The sequence below is a fragment of the Heteronotia binoei genome, chromosome 5, assembly GCF_032191835.1.
Source record: "Heteronotia binoei isolate CCM8104 ecotype False Entrance Well chromosome 5, APGP_CSIRO_Hbin_v1, whole genome shotgun sequence".
Classification (NCBI taxonomy): Eukaryota; Metazoa; Chordata; class Lepidosauria; order Squamata; family Gekkonidae; genus Heteronotia; species Heteronotia binoei.
Window position 1 is genome coordinate 43877902 of NC_083227.1, and position 16613 is coordinate 43894514.

At 46.9% G+C, this 16613-nt stretch overlaps 1 protein-coding gene across 1 annotated transcript in view; it reads left to right on the plus strand.

Annotated features, from left to right (window-relative positions):
• Nucleotides 1-12044: 12044 nt before the first annotated feature.
• LOC132572405 (laminin subunit beta-2-like) overlaps nt 12045-16613 on the plus strand; it is a 65393-nt gene continuing 60824 nt past the window's right edge. The window contains exon 1 of the mRNA XM_060239365.1: nt 12045-12183. Within this exon, the coding sequence (XP_060095348.1) occupies nt 12156-12183 (28 nt within the window). The 5' untranslated portion in view covers nt 12045-12155. The remainder of the gene's footprint in view (nt 12184-16613) is intronic.

Sequence of the window (16613 nt, forward strand, 5' to 3'; positions counted from 1 at the left end):
CTAGAATAAAGCACAATTCTGTATTACAAGGGATGTATCTCAAAACAAGATTTCTCAAATTTATTTTGGATAAGTCTCACGTCAGAGCTTTAGGACACGGTGACCCTGTCTTCCCGCTGTCTGGGGAGGTTATTCTATCTTGCGCTGTCAATGGAGGATCCACTCAGGACTTTTGGGGTGGGGCAGATGGGTTTATTGTTACGTATGAGCAATGCTGGATAACTACCTGCAGACCGCTGGACACCAACATGGGGATATATGGCTCTCTATGCTCTCCAAAGCAGAACTGTCTCCATAGCAACTGCATTCCAAGATACTCCAAATACACCAGCCCACTTCCATGGGCCCATCCATCTGAACTCAATTTTCATTGTCAGGTAAGGGCTGTCAGAAGAAAGATCTAATTTTAAGCTGAATGTCCCCAGACCTCACTACATTGTTGTAGAGGAACACATCCTGAATCACCACCACCCCTTTTGATTCTTACAATTGTAATGCAGAATTTTTTTTCTCAAAGTATGCATCAATAAAGGGCTGGGAGAATTCCATAGATTTTTCGGCTTCTGTTGTCAGTGCAAACAAATAGAAGACAGCACTGGGCCACTGCTGCTCCATATCTTTTTCTCCTTTTGCTGGTAACCTCTAGTGTACTGGTCTTCACTTCAACAACCCATGGGTCAAGACTCCCAGAAAGTTTCAAGGCCCCTAACTGCTGGCTCAGTGAGCCTATAGCAACCATGTTGATGTTTTTCGGAAGAGTCTGCTACTAAGGTCCATGTGCCTCCCGGGCTTGCTCACATGTTAAGAGTAAGAGCGGAACAGCAAATTGTTCTCATTCAGCAGTGTGGAGGTTCCTTTTTTAGCACAAGCAGAGTCTGAGAATTTGGCTCCTTCCTGTCACATGACTATGACCTTTGTGCCATGCTTGCAGTGGGGCAGCGGTGTCCCTGTTGTCCTCTAGTGGCTCCAGGCAGTCCTGTTTTCTGGGGGAATGGTGCAGAGTTCTGGAACCTCTTCATGGAAACATAATACTAAAATAAAAAAGTTTAAAAGCTCTTGAGGAGCACCCATGTGTTTCTCCTTCATTTCCCTATTTTGGCACCTCTTTTCCCAGAAAAAAAAGCCCCGGTTCCAAGTCTAGAAAAGTTGAAGACTGACATACATCTGGCTGTGACATCATTATGACATTTCTGACCTGCAAACACATGAACCTGTCTTCTCTTGGCTGCCAAGGTCCGTCTTGTCTGCTCTGATTTGTGGCAGCTCTCCAGGGCCTCTGCTTTCCCCCCTCACCTACTGTCCGAATGCTCTGACCTGGATGGCTCAGGCTAGCCTGATCTCAGAGCTTGGAAGCTAAATTAAGGTTGACCCTGGTTGGTATTTGGATGGGAGACCTCCAAGTAATACCACCAGGGTTGCTATGCAGAGGCAGGCAATGACAAACCACTTCTGAACATCTCTTGCTTTGAAGACCCTATGGAGTTGCCATAAGCTGACTGCGACTTGATGGCACTATCTGACCCTTTTAACTAGAGCTGAACCTGTGACTTCTGGTGCGCAAACTTTATGCTCTACCAGTGAGCCAAAGCCTCTCCCTTATATGCAGTTTTGTGTCACATGTCCTACCAGTTATTACCAAGAAGATGGAAGAAAACGGATGGGTTGGATCCAAAGAACTGTGAGCAAAGCTCCACAGATCCAAAGAGCTGTTCCTTTCTTTAGCCCCCTGCACACACCCCGATTGCTCCTGAGAGCTAGCAGACCCTGGGGAGGGCTGAACATTGAGTTGTTCCCCTGCCACACAGCTCCTTGTTTCTCATAGTGCCAGGTTCTGCCTGCATCTACCTAATGGTGGAAGTTAAATTTCCTGTAGCTATAGGCATTCATACCCTTCCTGTGCTCTGCTAATGCACAACATCGGCACATGGCCCAGCAAAAACTGCAAGGGTGTACCCGGTCAAGCAAACAGCACCTGCTTAATAGGTAATATATGTCCATTAACTGAACCAATTGCTATTATTTACACCTGGTGGCCCTCTGGCTGTGCTTTGAACAGCTGCTTGATGTGCAGACATTAGTGAGCAATTACGCTCATTCTCCATGCTGTGCAAAATTTCACCTGCTACCTTCCACATATCAAGCAGTTGCTAAATGCACTGTAACAAGTCTGGGGAGTTTTCTTCATCCAATTGGCAACCCTGCTTCCTCCCTGTCCCTACAGGTAGAATACCAGCATTCTTACATTGGTACCAGATCCTAAAACTTGGCAACTAGAATTCTGAAAAGTTTATTTAGCTTTAAACTAGAGGTGACATGCAAAAATACAGATAGAAATGTGATAAATCCAAGGGATGTGCATTCTCAGGTAATATGGGAATGTACAGTTTAAAGTCTGGTTTCCAGCAAGTTTTAATATCTTGGTCAGCCTCTGAGCCCTGTAAAGGTCTTTTGCTATTTCTCATGTACATATAACCTTATGAAGGCCCAAACAATCCTAAAAGGGAGCAACCACAGTATTACAAAATCCAACTAAGAATGGGAGGAAGAAGATGGGTGGTCTACATGTATACCTTGGTTTTGTCCCTAATAGGGCCCCAAAGCTGTTTAGTATGATATCATTCCCCCTCACTCCATTTTCTCCTCAAAACAGCAACCCTATGAGGTAGGTTAAGGGTCAAGAGAGAGTGACTGGCCTAAGTTCACCCAGAGTGCTTCTTTGGCAAAGTGGGGGGATTCAAACCTGGGTATCCTATTCTGACACTCTAACTCAGGGGTGTCAAATGTGCAGACCAGGGGTGCAAGAACATAAGAGCACTAGTAGATCATACCAGCAGTCCATTCAGTCCAGCATCCTCTCTTACACAGAGGCCAACAGAGCTAGTGCATCCAAGTAGGCCAGGTAGGCAGCTGCCTAGGAAACCACCAGGCCACAGGGGTGGGGACAAGTGCCTGACCGGGTCAGTGGGAAGAGAAACAGATCTGATAAAAATTCCTTGCAGCAGGAAGAAGGTCTATTTTCCTTGGGTGCTGAATCCATGAGGAGAGCAGGCAGATCTCTACACTGAGAAGGGAGCCGTTTTGACCACATGCACGCCTGAAGAGCTGAAGATGGCCTCAATGTAAAGGTAACTCTGTAGCGATCTGTAACATCCTAAACAAAAGAAGGCAGTTCAATTTTAAACTCTGACAGGGCATGTATAGAGGAAGGGACACAGAATTTGTGTTTTACCCGTTTATCTTGTATCCCTTGCTCAACATGGTGCTGTGCTAAAAGGGTGCTTGTAAACATTTTCTTTTTAATAACTACTTTAAACTGTCGATGCTGGTAGCAGTTTTCTGTACCACACAGACCTCCACTGTCTCGGACACACTATTTTGAAAGGAGCACAAGGAGGGAGGGAGGCAGTTGGCAAGTAGCTATTCCTCCAGGGGTGCACAAGACAGTAATCTGTCCCTGTGGTGACCAGGTGCTGGGCAGCGGGAGATAGAGGGGCAAGGCCTCAGAACATGGATGGAAAGCTGGGAGTCCTGACCCTCTCGGTGAGTAATTCCAGAAAAGGGTCAGGTAGTGGTGATGAGCTACCTGAGAGTGGAAGAAAAGTATATCCAAGGGTGAGAAAAAAACCAGGAGGGCAGGGCAGAAAAAGGGCCTGCAGGCCAGGGCAGGCACATTCTGCTACAGCTCTGAATGTGGAGGTTCCTTTCAGTCAACATGGGTATTAGCTATTGATATAGACTTATCCTCCATGAATCTGTCTAATCCCCTTTTAAAGCTGTTTATCCCTGTGGCCACCCTTACATCCTCTGGCAGTGAATTCTACATTTTATGTAAAGTAGTATTTCCTTTTATCTATCCTGAACCTACTGTCCATCAGCTTCATTAGATGCCCTCAGTTTCTAGTATTTTGGAATAGGAAGAAAAAATTCTTTGTCAGCTTTCTTCATCCCATGCATAATTTTATAAACCAATATTATGCCCCCCCTCGGTTGTCTGTTTTCTAAACTGAAAAATTCCAGAGTGACTCTTCAGCCTTTCCATATAGGGAAGGTGCTCCAACCCCATAATTATCTTGGTTACTTTTTCCAGCTCCAAAATGTCATTTTTGCGATATGGTGACCAGAACTGTATGCAGTATTTCAAATGAGGTCGCACTGTAGATCTATACAGGCGCAATACAATATTGGCTGTTTTAATTTCAATCCCTTTCCCAATAATCTCAACATAAAGTTTGCCTTTTTCACCGCTGCAGTACACTGGCTTGACACTTTGATAGAGCTATCGATTGTAACCCCAATATCTTTTTCCCTCTCAGCCTCAGCAAGTTCAGATCCCATTAGCCTATATTTGAAGTTGGGGGTGGGGTTTGTTCCAATGTGCATCATCGTATGCTTATCAACATTGAACTTCATTTACCACATTGTCACTCACTTTATGGAGGCCCTCTTGGAACACTTCACAGCCTTAGTTTTCACCATCCTGAATAATGCTGTATCATCTGCAAACTTGGTCACTTAACTACTCACCCCTAGTTCCAGAGTATTTATGAATAAATTAAATAACACCAACCCCAATACCAATCCTTGTGGGACTCCACTGTTTACTTCCCTCCATTGTGAGAACTGCCAATTGATTCTTACTCTTTGCTTCCTGTCATTTAACCAGTTTTTAATCCATAAGAGAACCCATCCTTATCTGATGATTACTAAGTTTACTCAGATGTCTTTGGTGAGGTACCTTGTCAAAAGCCTTTTGAAAGTCCAGGTATATAATGTCTACCAGGTCACCATAGTCTACATAACCATAAACTTGGCTTATATGGAACTGCTCACTTTGGGGATACTGCAGCTGGAATCAACTGCTCATTTTAGGGATACTGCAGCTGGAATCTTGCTGCTGAGCTGAGAATAGTCAAGAGATACACACCCTAGGCTGAAAGCAGCATCAAAATTTGGTTTCTGATAAATTATCCTTCAGTCTTCCCCTAGCATTTCTCAAAGACTTCCCTAAACAGGATGCATACTTTTGCATGCTTCTGTTCCGCTTGCTGAAAGTCAAGAATGCATTCAGCGGGAATGAGTGGAAGTGATCCTTGAAGCAAGAAGGTCTGAAACACTTCTAGACTTTCTTTCACACTGACCATTTTAAATGTGAATCTATATTCAAATTTAAGCAAATCATGGGATCTTGATTGTAAAAGACCATCATTCAGTCTGTATCTTCTCCTGCAGATACAGGTAACTAGGGTTGCCAATATCAGGTTAGGAAATTTTTGGAGATTTGGAGGAGCCTTGGGAGGGCCCTCAGCAGGATATAATGCCATCGAGTCCACCTTCCAAAGCAGCCGTTTTCTCCAAGAGAATTGATCTTTGTAGCTTGGGGATCAATTGTACTTCTAAGAGAGCTCCAGGCCCCACCTGGAGGTTGGCAACACTACAACTGAAACTGGCCCTATTATAGCTGTAGGCATTTGCTGCAAGCTCTGGGATGTGAAACACTTGGGAGATTTGGGGGTGGAGCCTTTGAAGAGGGGAGGGACCTCAGCAGGATATAATGCCACCTCCAAAGAAGAGTCCACCCTCCAAAGAAGCCATTTTCTCCAGGGGAACTGGTCTCTGTAGTGTGAAGATCAATTGTAATAGCAGGAGATCATCTGGCCGATGGCCCATCCAGTCCAACACTCTGTGTCACACAGCGGCAAAAAAAAACCCCAAGTGCCATCAGGAGGTTCACAAGTGGGTCTAGAAGCCCTTCAACTTTGCCCCCCCCCAGCACCAAGAATACAGAGCATCACTGCCTCAGACAGTTCCAATAATATACTGTGGCTAATAGCCACTGATGGATCTCTGCTCCATATTTTTATCCAATCCCCTCTTGAAGCTGTCTATGCTTGTAGCCGCCACCACCTCCTGTGGCAGTGAATTCCACGTTAATCACCCTTTGGGTGAAGAAGTACTTCCTTTTATCCGTTCTAACCCGACTGCTCAGCAATTTCATTGAATGCCCACGAGTTCTTGTATTGTGAGAAAGGGAGAAAAGCAGGACCGCCCTGCCCACATTCTCCACCACGTTGTCATGCCCCACCTGGTCCAGGGACTCTGTCCCCTGAGTTGCCGTCACCCTGTGGTCCCCAGGGCCCCACCCTGCGGTGGACGGGAGGTCTCAGGGTAGGGTGGTGGTCCGAGTTACTTCACCCTGTCGCCCCTCTGGCTGGCCCACAGCTGTAAGCCCCCACGCTCGCTTGTTCTCTCTCTGCTGCAAGGCTCTGTCCGCTTCTGGCTCCAGCACCACTCCTCTCTCATCACTGACTTCCCATTGGTCATCGTCCCCTCTTTTTATCCCCCTCCCAGTTACCAGCCCCTCCCCCCAGTGGCTGCCTCCCCAAGTCCCGCCCCTCTTCTTTAGGGAGATGCCCAGCAGCTTCCTTTCTCACTGGGGCCTGGTGGCTACTGAGTGTGGCGGGCCTGCTGCGGCTCGGCGCAACGCACCCTCGCTGGTCTGGCCTCTCCCCGCCCCTTCCTTGAGTGCTTCACCCATCTGCGGTGTGCCGGGGAAGGCCAGGCCACGCTGGACTCTGCTGCAGGGTCGGGCACATCCGGCAGCCCGGAGGCTCTTGGCTCTTGCGACGGCAGCAGTACTCTGCGGCTCCTCCTCCGTTCCGGTAGTTGAGGGTTGCTGCAGCTGCCAGCCGTCATTGTCGGGGGTGCAGGGTGACTTCGGGGCTTCGGCAGGCGTGCCAGGGGGGGGTCTGCCTCAGTTTGGGGTGGTTGGTGCTGGCAGCAGTCCCAGCAGGTCGTTGTCGGGATACCCCGCAAGAGCTGGCAGCCAAGGCAATTGCCGAATATTGCCCAACAGACACGCCGGCTCTGCTTGTGTCTATCCTCCTCAAGAATATATATGAATTCATCGTCCATGGAATCAGTTTTCTTAGCAATGAGTTGGTTCTCCATCTCTTATATCACAAAATGCTTTTTTCAAGCTTTTCACATCAAGAATAAGTTTCAGGCAAGAACGCTTTGTGGAGTACCTATGTTTATAAATACTTTCATATAAGAGAATTGGATATTGTATGTTTATAGAAATTTTATTGAAGCGGTTGTGATATACTTCAGGGACAGCTGGGCATAATGCCATACAGTCTACATTCAAAACCACTTGTTTTTCCCCTCAGGGGAAGTGATCTCTGTTGTAAGGAGATCAGCTGTAATTCTTGGAGATTGCCAATCATCACCAGGAGGTTGGCACCAATGTTCCTTTTAAGCTGAAGAGTCCTGTGAGCAAAAATTCTACTTTGTGAGCTGCTGGTATTAAAGCTCTGAGCTATACTGGCATTAAAATTGTGAGCTACTGCATAAAGCATTGTGCTCTGGGGTCATTCTTCTTGAGCTAAGATAAAAATGTGTGAGCTGGAGGCTAAAAATCTGAGAACTAGCTCATGATAACTCAGCTTAGAGGGTACACTGGTTGGCACCCTAATTTTTTCTCTGGTCTGGGGACAAAGGAGATACACTGCACAGCCAATTGCATTGGAGAAGACACAATAAGGTTGCCTCCACACTTGAGAGGAGATGATAGGGCATCATGGCAGGGTCTCAGTCAATGACTCTCAGCATTCCACAATTAAGAAGGGTACATCTGCCCCTCAGTCTCTAATTTTGATAATATTTATTTCCTTTACTGTCTTTTCTCTCCAGGAACTAAGCCCAAACAAATGGTGGTAACCATAAACTAAGCTTGTTACTCTGGTTTGGTCCTTAGCTGTATGCTAATTTACTGCTCACCCTCTACCTATATGTATGGACTGGCAACTTCTGTTTCAATGTACCTGAAGAAGTGTGCATGCACATGACAACATACCTTGATTGAAACTTTGCTGATCTTAAAGATGCCACTGGACTTGAACTTTGTTCTCCTATTCATCTGTCACCATGAGCTCTCACTAAAGAGAGAGAAAAAGAGATTATGTAGGAATAAACTTTCCATCTTTGAGGTGCACCAGACTTCTGTTAGATTTTGCTGCAGCAGACTTAATAAGGAAGACTCAGTTCTGGCTACTGGATTTTTATTTTAAATTTTCAGTAGGGGTACAGAAGGGGAAAAAGGGGAGCGAGGAAGACTCACTTCTGAATAAAGAAGATTATTGTTGTGCTGAGAGTATATAACTTAGAAAAAAGATCACAACATGGTGAATATTCCCTGAAAATTGTTCCATGGTTGCCTGTAAATAAATCTAACAGGATGTGATGAAATGGCAGAGGAGGGGAAGAGAAAGAACTGTTTTTCAGTGAATGATTTTTATGGACCCATGTAGGGGTGTAATAAAACAGAAGGATTCTTCACATTTGTGGTCATACAACTGTATAACATATTGAGTCAGGACAGAGCTAAGTTGATGTTCTTAGAGCAGGTCTTCCACTAGGGTTCCTAAGCCTAGGATGATCACCACCATGCCCTAGCCATCAGCAGGTGGGGTTGCCAGATCCAGGTTTGAGAAATTCTTGAAGATTTGGGGATGGAGCCTGGAGAAGCCAAGTGAGGTACAATGCCCTAGAGTCCACCCTCCAAAGCATCCATTTTTTCCAGGGAAACTGATCTGTATAGTCTGGAGATGAGCTGTAATTCCAGGGGATCCCCAGGTCCTACCTGGAGGATGGCTTTTCTACTTGTGCCTTTAACTATCAAGTGACAGGCAGAAATTCAGCAAGGGAAACTATCCTATCACTGCATCATGCTTGTGGAGAAGACTTCACATGGACTTAAACCACAGTCTGATGGGCAGCAATTGTCAATTGCTGATTTACTTACCCATCCCTCCTTCAATGGAGCTCAAGATAACCATATAAAGATATTTCTATCCCTCTTTTCTCTTCAGTGGGCAGCTGAGGCAGGTTATATGTGTTCTCCTTTCCTCCAATATATCCTCACCACTACCTTCCTAGTTTGTGGCTCAAGGTCACCCAGTGGGTTTGATGGCAGAGTATGGATCCTGGTCCTACAGGTTTAGGGTTGCCAATCCACAGTTGGGGGCCTGGTTTGGAGGCCCTCCCCTCACTGCAGAATTATCAGAAAGCAGGGGGGGGGGGCGTTGAATATCTGTTGGGTACTCCATTATAGGGTATAATGGAGAATCAAGCCATGGTTTTAGTGGGGCTGTTTTTTGAGGTAGAGGCACCATATTTTCAGCATAGTATCTGGTGCTTCTGCTCAAAATACCCCCCCAAGTTTCAGAAAAATGGGCCAATTCTATGAGCCCCCAAAGAAAGTACCCCATCCTCCATTATTTCCAAATGGAGGGAAAGCATTTAAAAGGCACACGGACCCTTTAAATGTGATCACCAGAACTCCCTTTGGAGTTCAGTCATGCTTGCCACACCCTTGTTCCTGGCTCCACCCCAAAGTCCCCTGGCTCCACCCCAAAAGTCCCCAGATATTTCTTGAGTCAGAAATGGCAACCTTAATCTAACTTTAAAGGTCAAAGCCAGTGCTTTGAATTAGAGCTAGAAGCAATATAGCTGTAAATGAACTGATATGAACATATGAAGCTGCCTTATACTGAATCAGACCCTCGGTCCATCAAAGTCAGTATTGTCTTCTCAGACTGGCAGCAGCTCTCCAGGGTCTCAAACTAAGGTTTTTCACACCTATTTGCCTGGACCCTTTTTTGCAGATGCCAGGGATTGAACCTGGGACCTTCTGCTTCCCAAGCAGATGCTCTACCACTGAGCCACCGTATTATGTATGTATGAACTAGCTGAAGTTGAACTCTCTCCAAGGGCAGCCCCACATAGATTGCGTTGCAGTAGTCTAAATCAGGATGTGTGAAGACTGACTTTTTGCAAAAATAGCCGCAGTTGGCAAACCAACTGCCTTAGAAGTAGATTAGGAAAATTTCAATAGGTGCAGCACTACACTGTACCAATAAATGCCTATATGGAAGGTTACAGTCCTGTTAAAAAAAACAACCAACGCCCCCCCCCCCCAACCATGAAACTTCCTGGCTGACTTCAAGCAGGTCACAATTACAGTTGCCAACCTCCAGGTGGTGGCTAGAGGTTGCCTGCTATTACAAGTAATCTCCAGGTGACAGAGATCAGTTCACCTGGAGAAAATGGGCACTTCGACAGTTGAACTCGATGGCATTATGCCCCCAAACCTGCCCTCCTCAGGCTCCACCCCCAAAACCTCCAGGAGCTGGCAAGCCTGGTCACTACTGTCAGCCTAACATATCATACTGGGCTGTCATTATGAGGATAAAATGGAAGAAATACTTTGGGCACAAACCAGCCATGGCAAATATTTCTAGCTCCTTCTGATTTTAATGGTAAATAGAAACATACTTAATGGTGCAATCCTCATAGATACTCCAGTTTAAACTCACTAGATTCACTCTGCATAGGACTGCCTTATAACTCTCTTCAAAACCTAAATCAATGATGTTTAACATCTATATGCGCCCCCTTGCCCAGATTGCCAGAGGTTTTGGGCTGGGTTGTCACCAATATGCAGATGACACCCAGCTCTATCTGTTGATGGACGGCTGGCCGGACGCCGCCCCAGACCCTCTGACCAGGGTCTTAGAAGCCGTGGCGGAATGGTTGCAGTTAAGCCAGCTGAAGCTTAATTCAACTAAGACGGAGGTCCTGTACCTGGGTCGGGGGGGGGGCAGGATTGGGCATCCAACTTCCCACCTTGGATGGTGCCCCTTTGGTGCCAGCCCAGCAGGTGAGGAGTTTGGGGGTGATACTGGATACCTCCCTTTCCATGGAGGTCCAGGTCACTGCAGTTGTGTGTTCTGCCTTTTACCATCTTCGGCAGGCCAGGCAGCTGGTGCCCTAACTGACCTCTCAGGACCTAGCCACAGTGCAAGGTCACCTCCAGGTTGGACTACATCCATGCAAGGTCACCTCCAGGTTGGACTACTGCAATTCGCTCTGTGCAGGCTTGCCCTTGAGACTGATCCTGAAACTCCAATGAGTGCAAGGCGCGGCGGCGCGGCTTCTCACTGGATTGCCTGCATGGGCAAACAGTCGACCAATGCTATGCGCATTGCACTGGTTACCGACTGAGTACCGGATCCACTTCAGGGTTTTAGTATTGACATTTAAAGCCTTACATGGCCTGGGACCAACATACCTGAGGGACCGCCTCTCCCCATATGAGCCCCGAAGGCAGCTATGATCTGCCAATCAACATCTTCTGGTCATCCCTGACCCAAGGGACGTCCGTCTTGCCTCAACCAGGGCCAGGGCCTTTTCGGCTCTGGCCCCATCCTGGTGGAATCAGCTCCCGGTGGAGATACGGGCCCTACCGGATTTCTTACCTTTCTGGAGGTCCTGTAAGACGGAGCTGTTCCACCAGGCGTTCGGCTGAGGCAGGTGGACGCCCCTGGGTTACTGCCTATACCATCAGCCATCCTCCTCCACAGTGATCTGAACTGCCATATCGGGGCCACTAATTTACCCCAATCTGTAGTATCAGTCTGCCACTTTGTTACACTATACTGTATTGTGTGCTATGTTAATTGTATTTATTGGCTTTTATTGGTTTTATTGCATTGCATTTATTGCATTTTGTGTTGATTTTATATGTATGTGATCCGCCCTGAGCCCACTTGGGATAGGGCGGAAAATAAATAAATAAATAGTGCCTGTTGCAATTTGCCCTTTTCCTACAGCTGTGTGTTTAAATTTCTCCAGTTTCTGAGCGCTAAATGCCCCCCAGAGAATAGTTGGGTAGTTTAATAATAATAAATACAAACCAGCCAAGCAGCAACCCCGGTCTGTACGGCCAGTTCTGCGTAGGGCGACCGCTTCATTCAACACCAGATCCCGGCCGGAATCCGGCCCGCGCTTTCCTTCGGCCTTGTTGCTAACTTTTTCCAACTAAGTTTAGCTTTTGGATCATTCCGAGCGGTGTGTTTGCGAGTTTCTTTTTTGGAGCCGTGAAACCAGCGGCTGTAAGAGACTGAGGAAGCTCGGGCTTGGCTAGGAAGGGACGGAGGGAGGGAGTTTTGGGGGGGAACATCTAGGTCCTCCCCCCACCCCGCCCGGCATAGCGAGATCAGGGCCGGCTGGCCCACCCCGCCTTGTCCGTTTATCATTTCGGTTTTGCCTACAGATCGAGAGGAGGCTACTGAGCCCCGGATCGAGTCGCCTCAATGGAAGTTTGGGGGTTGCTGTTGGCAGGTGAGCTTGAGTTTGGGAGTGGGCGGCCGCGGTTGACACCTGCCTGTCAAAAGGCTTCGTGATGCTGGAGCAAGGGTGGAGTGGCTGGGTTGACGCACCACTAAATGTGTGTGTGTGTGGGGGGGGGGTCATCTTACTATGTCAGGCGCCAGATAGGGACGTCCCCCCCCCCCCTTGCTCTTCTGCACTTGGCTGCCTTCTCCTGCAACAAGGGATGGCAGTCCCTGGAGCAAAGGGGATGTAGGTGCCCAGACCCCGATAAACCGCCTTCTAACCCGGGAAACATGGGGGCATTTCTCCATACAGCTCTGGCTTGGCGTGGGTGGGTGAGAGATTGGAGGGTGGGTGAAGAGCTGTGAGGAAAGTGATGGGATCCTCTGGTTCTCCCAGAGAAGGTTACCCTTTCTGAATTTGAGGCAGGCCTCTGATTCCTAATGTTGGAAGGATTAATGTCTTGCCAGTTTAAGGCAAACTCTTTTTGATTGAGGCAGAGCCTTGGTGCTTTTACTAGGTGCATGGAAAAGCCAAACAGTAACCGAGAGAGATATCAAGGGGGAGATCTCTTTTCCCCACCTGTCTCAGACACCATCCAGATCTATGTATTTTACTTGGAGGGAAAAGCCACAGAATTTAGTGAGTTATTTCCCAGTGGTGCACTCCAAAAAATTGGTACCTGCTGTGCTTTTCATTCAGGAGTCAGTTAATTAGTCCTTTTGGAGCAATGCCTGACTTTCCTCTGGGTGCTAACTGCGGACTCCCTATTAATGCTGCATTCACACTTGGTTACACACACACCCCTTGTTTTATATAGTTATTTTTGTTAATGTTATAGGAAAGTGTTTTGTACTGGGATTTTATGTATAAACCATCTTGAGAACCTTTGATAGAAAGGCTCAAATAAATAAATGCCAGTTAATTAATCCAAAGTAACCAATGTTGAGGTACTTGCTATCAATCTAGATTAGAACCCCAGTTCAAACACAAATACAGATTAAATGTGGAAAAAAATAACCAGGCTTGCAAATTTTCCACAAACACTAGAGGAAAACCAGTTTAGAGTTTCAGAGAGTAGCCATGATGGTCTACAGTAGAACAGCTAGATTCCAGTCCCGTAGCACCTTAGAGACCAAGATTATTTTCAGGCGATAAATTTTCAAGAGTCAAAGCTCCCTTTGTCAAATATGACTATAGTTCATGTCCAAAATTTGTGGCATAGCTAGTTGCTATTTGCAGCTGCAGACCAGGCCTTGGCCCTGTATCCAGTCATGTGGGAATGGTGTTTACTAAGATCTTGTATTCTGAGAGAAGGAAGCTGGTGTGGATGCCCCTACCTCACAGCTCCTCAAAAGCTGAGGAAGTCCTGTATACAGAATCCATACAGTTTAATTCTACATTGCCATCCTGATTACCCTGGTTTCAAATTTGCTTAGCCCACACTTCACCAGTTTTAAATAATGTAAGAGCAGGAATGTCCCTTTTTGCCCTACAAAAGGGACCCCAAGGATTCTACGTTAAGTCTGCATGCTCAAGATTATTCAAAAAGGACTGGTAGTAACCCCCTATATCAGAAGTGGCCAAACTTGCTTAATGTAAGAGCTTGGAGAAGTGTTTTAAAGAGAGAAATGCCTTCCCAAGCTGGCTGATGGGGTGGGGCTTTGAGAGCCACATGTGGCTCCCGAGCCACAGTATGGCCACCCTTGCCATACACTCCTTGCCAACTTGCTGTACTTACTATCAGATGACTAAAGAATATGTAAAAGGTAGGTTTTGCTACCCTTTCAGTGCACTGTGATGGCTGGAATCAGGATCCTAATTTGTGTTTGTTAGGATGAATGTAGAAGGGGCCATGATTCCAGTTTGTTTAATCCAAAAGCAACCTGTATGCACTCTGATTTGAGCATGTAGACTTACCTAGGTGATTTTTTTTTTAACCTCAGCTTCCTCCCCCCTTTCACTGTGGGACCTGGATCTTCTTTTGTTGATACATTCCCCCCCATTTTGGTTCTGGGGAGGCTGCACCCCCACCAGCTCCCTAATCATCTTTGTCCCTGGCTCCCTTTGAAGCTCTGGCTCCAGGGGATTTGAGGCTAAGAGAGCTGGCAGGGTGCCTGGAGCAGCCAGCAAAGCAGAAAAAAGGGGTGGGGGACAGGCAAGATCCCATACCTGCCCCACCTCCACTCAGCAGCTGTAGGATTCCTGGCTGTTGGGAATGTGTCTAGAAAAAGAGAGACCCTTGAAGTTTCCCTCAGTGAAAACTCTATCCCCCAGGGTCTAATCTCTTGCCATACTGAGGAAAGGAGAGAGGCCTGCGCAGCCTGAGGGACCATGCTGAAGTTGTGATCCCAGCTTGGTACTGTGCCATCTCCCCCCCACCATCAGGCACCCGGATGGAGGCATTCTTTAAAGCCCAGCCATACAGACTCAAACTCCATCCCCCACAGTCCCTGGCAGGGGGCCAAGCTGGCCAAACAACAGAGCCAGTCCCTGACTGGGTTATTTCTGGCACTGCTGCCATTTCCGCTCCCAGACCCAATGGGGGGGGGGGTGGAGGACAGAGGAGCCTAGCTGAGACACTGCTCCCTCCAGCCCCACCCTTGTCTGAACAGCAGAAGCAGGTGGAAAAATATATGGGGGGGGCAGTCTGAGGGAAGGAATCCTAGCTGCAAGGGAAAGAAGCGTGAAAAGTAGAATCTTTGCACTCTCACACTGAGATTATTTGATCCTTGAACCATCAAGTTTTGGGTGTGTGGCAAGATTCAAACAGCAAAAATCAAGGATGATTTCTTAGTCTTCAGATTTCCGTTTTATAGATGAAAATATTGAGCCATAGAGATAGTGACTTGCCCAAGGGCACTCTGAATCCCTAGCAGAGGTGAACTTGGAACCCAGGCCTCAAACCCGTGACGATGATTCCATGCTTTTTCTTCAGAAAGCTCAGGGCAGATTGTATGTGGGAGTCCCTATCTATCAGAGATCTTGCTCTGTGTGTGTATGTGGCTTCCAACTTACGGCGACTCTAAGAGGGTTGCCAGTCTCTGGGTGGTACCTGGATATCTCCTGCTATTAAAATTGATCTCCGGACAACCAAGATTAATTCCCTCAGAGAAAATACTGCTCTGGAGGGAGAACTTTATGGAATTGCACCCTGCTAAGCTCCCTCCTCAAACCCCACCCTCACCTGGCTCCACTCCCAAAGTCTCCAGGTATTTCCCAACCAAGAGCTGGCAACCCTAGACCCAAGGAATGAATGACATCCAGAACATTCTATCATTAACAACCTTGCTCAGGTCCAGCAAATGAAAGTCTGTGGCTTCCTGTATTGAGTGAATCCACCTGATGTTGGTTCTTCCTCTTTTTCCTACTGCCTTCAGCTTTTCCTACCATTTTTGTCTTTTCTGGTGACTCATGTCTTCTCATGATGTGATCTTCACCCCCTGGAATACAGATTCTCCCCAATCTTTCCTTTCCTTGCTATGCATTGGGTACTAAAACTTCCACACAAGTGTAAGCTAACTTTGGATCCAAATTCCCCATGAACAGCTGCGCTGCAAGAGAAAATCTCAGTTATTCCCTGCAAACAACCTTTCCAGAATCTTCCAGGCTGAAGACTCCTACATTTCTGTTCATAGAAAATTCCCTAACTCAGTGTTTCTTTTCATTCAGCCCCCTACCACCCACCAAGTACACAATGTTTTCATAACCTCTGCTGAACCATCATTAAAAAATTAGGATATTAGAAACAACACCTTGTAGGCATAAGAACATATGAAGAGCTCTGCTGAATCAAACCAGTGGTCCACCTAGTCCAGCATCCTGTCTCAAACAGTGGCCAACCAGGTCCTCTGGAGGACCAGCAGCAAGGCACAGAGGCCAAGACCTTCCCCAGATGTTGCCTCCTGGCACTGGGATTCAGAGGCTGACTGCATCTGAACATGGAGGTTCCGTCAGTTGCCATGGCTAGTAGCCATTGATAAACCTCTCCTCCATGAATCTATCTGCCTGTGGCCATCACTGCATCCTCTGGCAGAGAATTCCACATTTTAATCACTTGCTATGTAAAGAAGTATTTCCTTTTGTCCAGGGGTCGTTTTGTAGAAAAATAGGTGGTGGAGCTCATCCAGGGATTGTTGTGCAGTTGCACCTACTATTCAATGGACAAGGAGGTGGAACTCTCAGGAGGAGGAGGAGGAACTCTCAGAAAGGTTCAGGAGCTGCGCTTCTGTGAGCTGCCACTGAATCTGAGGCCTGCTTTTGTCTGTCCTGAACCTACTGCCCATCAGCTTCATTGGATGCCCTTGAGTTCAAGTATTTTGGGAGAGGGGAAAAAATCTCTACCACATGCATAATTTTATAAACCTCTCTATATAAACCTCTATCCTGCATCTTTATGAAATCCATGTACGTTGTGCAGAATTAATGGCTTGGAGTGA